The 7,290-nt window shown below is 35.0% G+C and overlaps 1 protein-coding gene across 1 annotated transcript; it reads left to right on the top strand.

The window, feature by feature from the left end:
- Positions 1–455: 455 nt before the first annotated feature.
- LOC117124207 lies at positions 456–6,437 on the top strand (the record flags this gene model as incomplete). Its single annotated transcript, XM_033270355.1, has 5 exons — positions 456–461; positions 639–710; positions 1,393–1,578; positions 2,832–2,903; positions 6,249–6,437. Coding segments are annotated over exons 1-5 (525 nt in total), but the record flags the coding sequence as incomplete, so codon positions are not given.
- Positions 6,438–7,290: the final 853 nt, after the last annotated feature.

Raw genomic sequence — 7,290 nt, 5'->3', positions numbered from 1 at the left:
CATAGTAAGTCTAGTTATTATTATTCTTGTCGTCGTCGTCGTTGTTTGTTATTGTTGCTGTGTTGCTGTTAATGTTGTAGCTGTTGCTAGTTATTATTTATATTATCATTACTAATACTATTACTGTTACTGATGCACACGACATTGATGGCGTCACTCTTGTACTTAGTAGGCATAATTGTAATGTCGATTATGCTATCTTTTTGAATGTGGCTTTTTGAATGTTGTCATGTTTCGTTTTCACTATTTTAATGAAAGAATCAATAAAGAGAGATTACCTGCCAAGTAAAGGAAGCATATAGCTAATAAAAGCTGACAGTTACACTCTCCACACTCTCCATATCCTACGTGCAATATTTGACTACTGAAACATCTTTGGTAAAGATGTCAATAAGCTAGGTGTAAATAGATTTTTTCCATCAACCGTGCGTTTAAAAAATACTAAAGGTCTCATTATGAAGGTATGTATTTTAGTCGGTCACCGAGTACTGCTAATAACTATTTTGAGTTGTGAAATCATATTTCTGCTTTTATTAACAAGTGGGTGGGGGGCGTGCCGCTTGGGGCTTCTTGAATCCGCCACTAATGTAGACATAGTTTAAGAAATTAAAATATAAATCGAAATTTTTATTTTACAGGCTAATGCTATAGCACATGCAAGAAAATCTCTTTTGGAAGTGATACGTAATTTTGAAAAAGAAATTGATGAGGTAAAAATAAAACTAATAAAATTTTATTACAAATATGCATTTTCACTCAGAAACATACACATAGCTAGGCCTATAATTTACATAGTATATTATGTACATACATGTATTATAAGTATTATCACTTGCAAATGCTGAAGGCTTTAAATATTTGTTTATCAATTTTATTTTAATCGAGTTTCAGCCATTGTTTTTCACATTATTTTGTAAGTTATTTCTATTATATTTTTAATTATACATATTTATTTATTATAGGCCTATATATTATATATTCCTCGAATATGTTTTAGGTTCCTTTGAAATTTTGTTTGTAACAAATTGATAAGTTGTGTTATTATAATATTGGTTTGCTTGGTTATTTGTTGCCTATTATTGCATTGACTGAAAATTGACTAACTGAAAAAAGCAATATCAATCTTAAACTTGAGAGGAAAGGGGTTAGTCACCTTTCATGTTGGCAAAAATTTAAATGCTTAATTTGTATATGTATGATTTATCAATGTGTCGTGATAAATGAAATATAGTATAACTGCAAGCTAAAATTAAAGGTTTAGGCCTATAATAATATTTAAATGAGGTTTCTACGTTGCAATTACCATAATGATAATAAACAATCAGATCAGAAAATCTGCTACTATTATATGCTTTCACAATGTTAGAAATTATTTTTTCCTTTTACTGACAGTTGTGTAAAATCTACCAAGAAAACATTGATGACATTTTTGAGGAAAAGAAAAAGCAAGCAGTGGAGGACTTCAAGCAAAAATGTGGCTTCAATCGCACTGTGAAGTATGAAGAATTAGAAAAAACATTAATAGAAGATATCAAAAGTAAAATGATGAAATACATTGCGGCAAACAATTTGATGGAAGTGAGTTTCTTGTTCAGCCAATGGACTTTATCTATTAATATTAGGGAGGCCTACTGTAGCCAGTTCATATCATAGCAAAACAAACACCTACAGAGTACAAACAATAACATATTTTTATACTTTTGTTTGATGTACCATTCTATTCATTCCATAATTCAAAAAAATAAACAACATACTTTCTATTTATATAATATATATTGTATATATTTTTATTTTATATATATTTGTTAATTTTTACTTATTATACATATTACAGGCCCGTACCCTAGGTTGTAAATGGGGTTTTTTTTCAGGGAAACGGACCAAACCTGGCTGGGAAGGGGGTCGCCTAGGGCCACCGCCGTGGTCCAGGACATCTGGGCATTATTAACGCTATTTAAATGAGGCTGTGTTTAGGTATATTTTAAATTTTTAATTAACGTAACAAACTGTCTAGTACGACTATGCTTGCGAACATAACAGTCAAAGGCAGTTTCAAGTTCCACTTCCGTATCGTAATCAATGTGGAGGAGTGCGTTTAGAAAGCTAAAAATTTAGTTTAAAAAAAAGTAAACGGCGGGTTGATACTACACTGTGCTGGGGTGGATGCAGGATTTAGCGGTTAAAGTCAACGTGAGTCAACACCACCTCAGCCCCACCATGGTTGGGACTGAGGTGAAAAAATATGGACCTCAAGGTGCCTGGAATTTGCACCCACATACTTTTAAAATCTTACCGGTACTATTTTCATAATGAAAAATATAATACGTCAACAATACAATACAACACAACAATTATTTTCCTTAATACAATTTAGGTAGACGAGTGCGATCGTACCGTCTACTGCATCCCCCCAACTGTGTATACATGATATGATTGAAATTAAACATTCCCAATCTAGGTGGACCATTAACGCTGGGTGTAGGGGTTCTTGCTTGGGTTTGGCATTGATCATGACTGCCTATGGGTTGTGAGGTTCCTGAGTATGTGAGGTGCAGTGCTTCGTATGTGTAAGGAAATGCGCATTATAAATGACTAAATTGGATTGGCTTAGAAAGTAGAGTTGCTTTTTTTAAAATCCTGGATTCGAACTAGCAACCCTTAAATTATAATGCAAGTATCTTATCCACCAAACTTGCGAATTAATACAAATATATAAACTAAAAGAAAATTATAATAATACAGCAGTTCAGATGTGATTATCCACATGTCTATTTAATCACAAATTATTTCACAGGTAGACAATAAATACCTCATATTTTCACTGAATACAGGCAACCGCAAGAACTGAAAATCAAAAACAATTTGAAGAAGCACTGACAACGTTTGATACTAGAATGAATGAGGTCAGTTGGTTTTCATTTATTTATATAAGATTAGTTATTGTCATTTATCTTTATTTATTTGTAAAAATTATTTTACGTTTGAATGGTTTCTTCATCCTGAGAAATACGCCTCCATTTATAACTTAATATTCGTTTTTTAACAAGGATATCAAGGCTATTTTTACTAGTTTTTGGAATGTACCTTACAATTTGCTGTACTTTTATTTAGTTTCAGTATACACATAAACAAGAAATATTTTCTTATGAAAATTTGATTTGTATTTCCAAACTTAAAAAAATGTATTATTGAGGATGCACTCAGTGCAAAATATGAGAAATGTGGAAAGTATAAAATACAGAAATCAGAGTAATATAATTGGTGTAGGTCTACCGTATACAGTTTGTTTTAAGCTTGAGTTCTTACTATTATTGTTGTTATTATTATATTAAAATAATTATTATTATTATTATAATTATTTTATTTGTATTACATTTTTAAATATAAATTATTATTGTTTTTATTCTTCTGGCTAGGGTTGGACGAATCATAAACTTATAGATAAATAACTCCATCATGGTCGATTTTATGCTTTAGCTGTAGACTGGCTAGGCCCTACTGCCAGTTTCTGTGTGGCTATTTTTTCGGATTGTCAATGCATACGTACGACGATAGAGCCAAAACAATCTGTTTTATTTCAGCAGGGAGTCTGCGATAATTTACTTACAACTCCCTGAAGATAAATGATAATACTGTACGTTGATAGCCAAAATATTGGAGCTTTCGCTTGCAAGATGACGATAGGCTGTAGAACGTAATGACTTCACTAAAAGTCATCTGCGCATGAGAAAATTTCACTTTTAGGTCGTAGGCCGCGGTCACAAATTCGCGATCGGCGTTGACATATGTATATAGAAGATAAACAAACCCACGACAAATTAGTTAAAAATATAATAAATCAAAAACATCAATGGTGTTCCTCCAACTGTGGTAAGGTACGAAGTTATAAATTACTTATTACGACCGTAATCAATTACAGGATTTATCGAAAAATGTCAGGTCATATAAGCCAATCAGAGCAGAACAATATTACATTACTTAAATATGAGCCAATTAAAATATGCGACCTTTCACGAAATTATACGGAAAATAATGAGTAAACAACCACCGTGGAAGAAAACTGATGCGAAGAGAGTTTCTTCACTTCAACATTTTATTTTTGTTATTTGTCGTGCTGAAATAGAAGTCTATTGTTATATTCGTGGGTGTTGAGTTATCGTGTCTTTAGATGTTATCCGTCAATCGCCACCGGGCTTCAAAAGTGTCTAGTGATATTGGTCGGGATTGGCATCTAGTGTACAGTTTTTTATTAGAAATTTTGTGAGGATATTTTATTTTTATCAATTGTCGAAGGTGTTTCTTGTGAAATATGTTTTTAGTCCACATGTGCTGCTGTTGTAGAGCTGTCTCTTATACACATCTAGATGTGTATAAGAGACAGGAGGTGCAGTGCTTCGTATGTGTAAGGAAATGCGCATTATAAATGACCAAATTGGATTGGCTTAGAAAGTAGAGTTGCTTTTTTTAAATCCTGGATTCGAACTAGCAACCGGAATGAACGAATTCAAATACCGGTTAGTTCTACATTGAGTGCTGCGTAGACGCTTGCCAAATTTTAACCAATTATACTCATGGTATAGAGGGTGATTGTTATTGGTCATAATATTAGAAGCATAATCAGCATTAGCGTCCGGTGGTATATACACTAAAGTAAAATAGATCTCGTTGTACTTCCGCGGAAGATAAAATGGACGAAGTGCGAGACACCTCAGTTCAATATTCTTATCACAAAATGTAGATAAGACTTTGGTGTTGCTACACCAACGATTGTTCACATAAAAACATTATCCACCACCTTTCGATTTCCTTGTGACGTCCTTAGATCGATCAAGGCGAAGTAAGTCGAAACCATTAATGTTTACAGAATTGTTATTCATATCAGGAGTAAGACATACTCCTTTTGTTTTGTTTCAGTAAGACATAACATACTGGCATCACGAAATTCAGATAGATATTTAGCACAGCCACGAATCTCATCAATCTTGTTTGATACTGACCTTACATTACTGAGCGTGATGACTGGTAGTGGCAGTCGATTTTGATTTCTTCTGAGACGATGTTTTATACCTCCACATCGACCTCGCCTCCTGGGAGAGGCACTTCCTTCCTACTGGGAACCCAATCTGGGATGTTAAGGCCGAGTAGCTTTTCGTCCTGAGACCCATGTACGTGGGACGCTGACCGGACACCAAGCGCATCACGAAACAAAGCATCACCGTCGTAGCTAAATCGATTAGCAGATTTCGTGACAATAAAAATTGCCAACCAGTAGTTTAAAAATACATCCATATTACAGGAACAACAGATCAAACATACTTGAAAATAAAATACGATGAAAATTCACTAACAATAACTTACAAAACTTTACTATTCAAGGAAAGGAAATCCACGTCATTTGCACAGGCAATCTTTTTAGGGATTCTTGATACGATTCCATCCCTGGGTCCCCGAAATCAGGGGACTCAGGGACATAATGTGGTGAGAAAATTGAATTGATTTCTGAGTGATTTGGACGTACCATCGTATCTGTAATGACGTACTAAGTAGGTCTGCCTCTCTCACTACTACCACTACTGTCTGTGCCTTGGCCAAGTCTAGGCGCCAGGTGGCATTCTCTTTTTAGCCTAGATAGGTTAGGCCCAATACTAGGAGGAACGATTGGAAGGAAAAGGATGCCGATGGCGTAGCTTTTTACATCTAGCCAATTCAAAAAGGTACATTAAACCCGGCGAGAAAGCTTGACCTTCAACGAATTGGTGTGTGATTACGGGGCCTTTTCAAATCGAAAACTCCCTAATTTGTTTGCTGGCCACGTTTGATAGTTGCACATGCACAATGATTTCATGAGACCCATGATCGATAACGTCATTTAAAAGTGCGCATGCTCACTGTTTTTCCAGCATTCCCAGCGCATGTTTTACGTGGACTTTTTGGAGACGTTCTTTGGTAACTGCGCCTGTACAGTAATTAGTTTGGAATTGTCATTTTTTTCATAGTATGCTACCGCTACCTATAGTTTCCTAATGGCTGCTTCTTCTTGCTTGTTGCAGCCTAAAGGTGCGGCGCGAAAATTTCTGTCAAACAATTCGCAGTATAACGTTAATAAACGTAAGCGTATTTGTTGGCGTGCATTCCTGGTTCCACTGAATAATACGTTCTGATTGTTGACGTTTTAAGTTTGATTGACACATTGACAAGAAAAGTCCATTGTCTCAATAGTTATAGAATAAAACCATTTTTTTTTTTAGAAATGCTTGACATACACGGAAACAAGTGCATTAAAGAGTGGATTCGAGGAACAAAAGAGCATAGCTATAGAAACATTCGAGAAGAAAGGGAAGCAAGTTGGCCCATCTTATTCAAGACGCATCGAACAATTGGAAGATGATATTCCCGAGAAATACTCGGTTTTTGAATCTAAAATTAGTGATTTCAAGGTGAGCGAACACACATAATTTTTAAAATGTAAAAAAGATAAAGGTAGAAAATAATATGTGGCTTCCAACTCATTCAGCAAGTTTCTTCTACCCTAAGGGCCACATCATATCCAATCAGCTGCCTAGTGAAGCACATTTGTTTGCCCACAATGACAGGGACTGAATGTTACAATACACCGGGATAACCCTACTTTTTTTTTCGAATGATGTACTAGGTTCTTTAAGTACACAGGAGCAAATTTGTGTACACCTGGCCTACGGTTTGGAGTCCTTATCCATCCCAACCAGCGCCGATATTATAGCTGCTGATTGTGGTGCCGCTGCCTTTCGGTCATTCGACTCGCTTTGATGATGACGACACTTATGATGATGATGATGAGGAAGAGGAGGAGGATGATAATGATGATGGTGAATAATTGACATTTGTAGCACCACTGCATCCGAAGATGCTATTAAAATGTTTTCATTGAAGATTTCATTTGAAAGTGGTGCAAATTTGAGATAATCCGGTAGTTTGTTCTACAGCATTTTCCAAAGGATTTTGTATGTCCTTGCTTCAGCAGATTTTTTTTTTTTTTAGAGCGCATGAAGTCCCGGTATGATTAGGCAAATTTATTATATTTATTATTTTTTAATGGTTTGTTTTGCCCTTTGTTTAAGTTTGTAGTTAATTGTTCGGGTTGTGTTTAGAACTACTCTGAGCTAGTTTCCTAGGACACTTCCATTTTATATAATAATGTGTTCAACATAATATCGTGTTGCAAGAATTTGTACGTCATACCGTACTTATAGCACTAGCGCATATAGTTTATGATCTACGACGAGGAAGGACCCAGTCAAGGACTTTTAAAGA

This window comes from Anneissia japonica, unplaced genomic scaffold, assembly GCF_011630105.1.
Source record: "Anneissia japonica isolate Jap-2015-1 unplaced genomic scaffold, ASM1163010v1 scaffold28902_len14709_cov231, whole genome shotgun sequence".
In the NCBI taxonomy this organism is placed as follows: Eukaryota; Metazoa; Echinodermata; class Crinoidea; order Comatulida; family Comatulidae; genus Anneissia; species Anneissia japonica.
The sequence above is the reverse complement of the archived record's forward strand: the minus strand, read 5'-3'. Positions and strand labels throughout refer to the sequence as shown.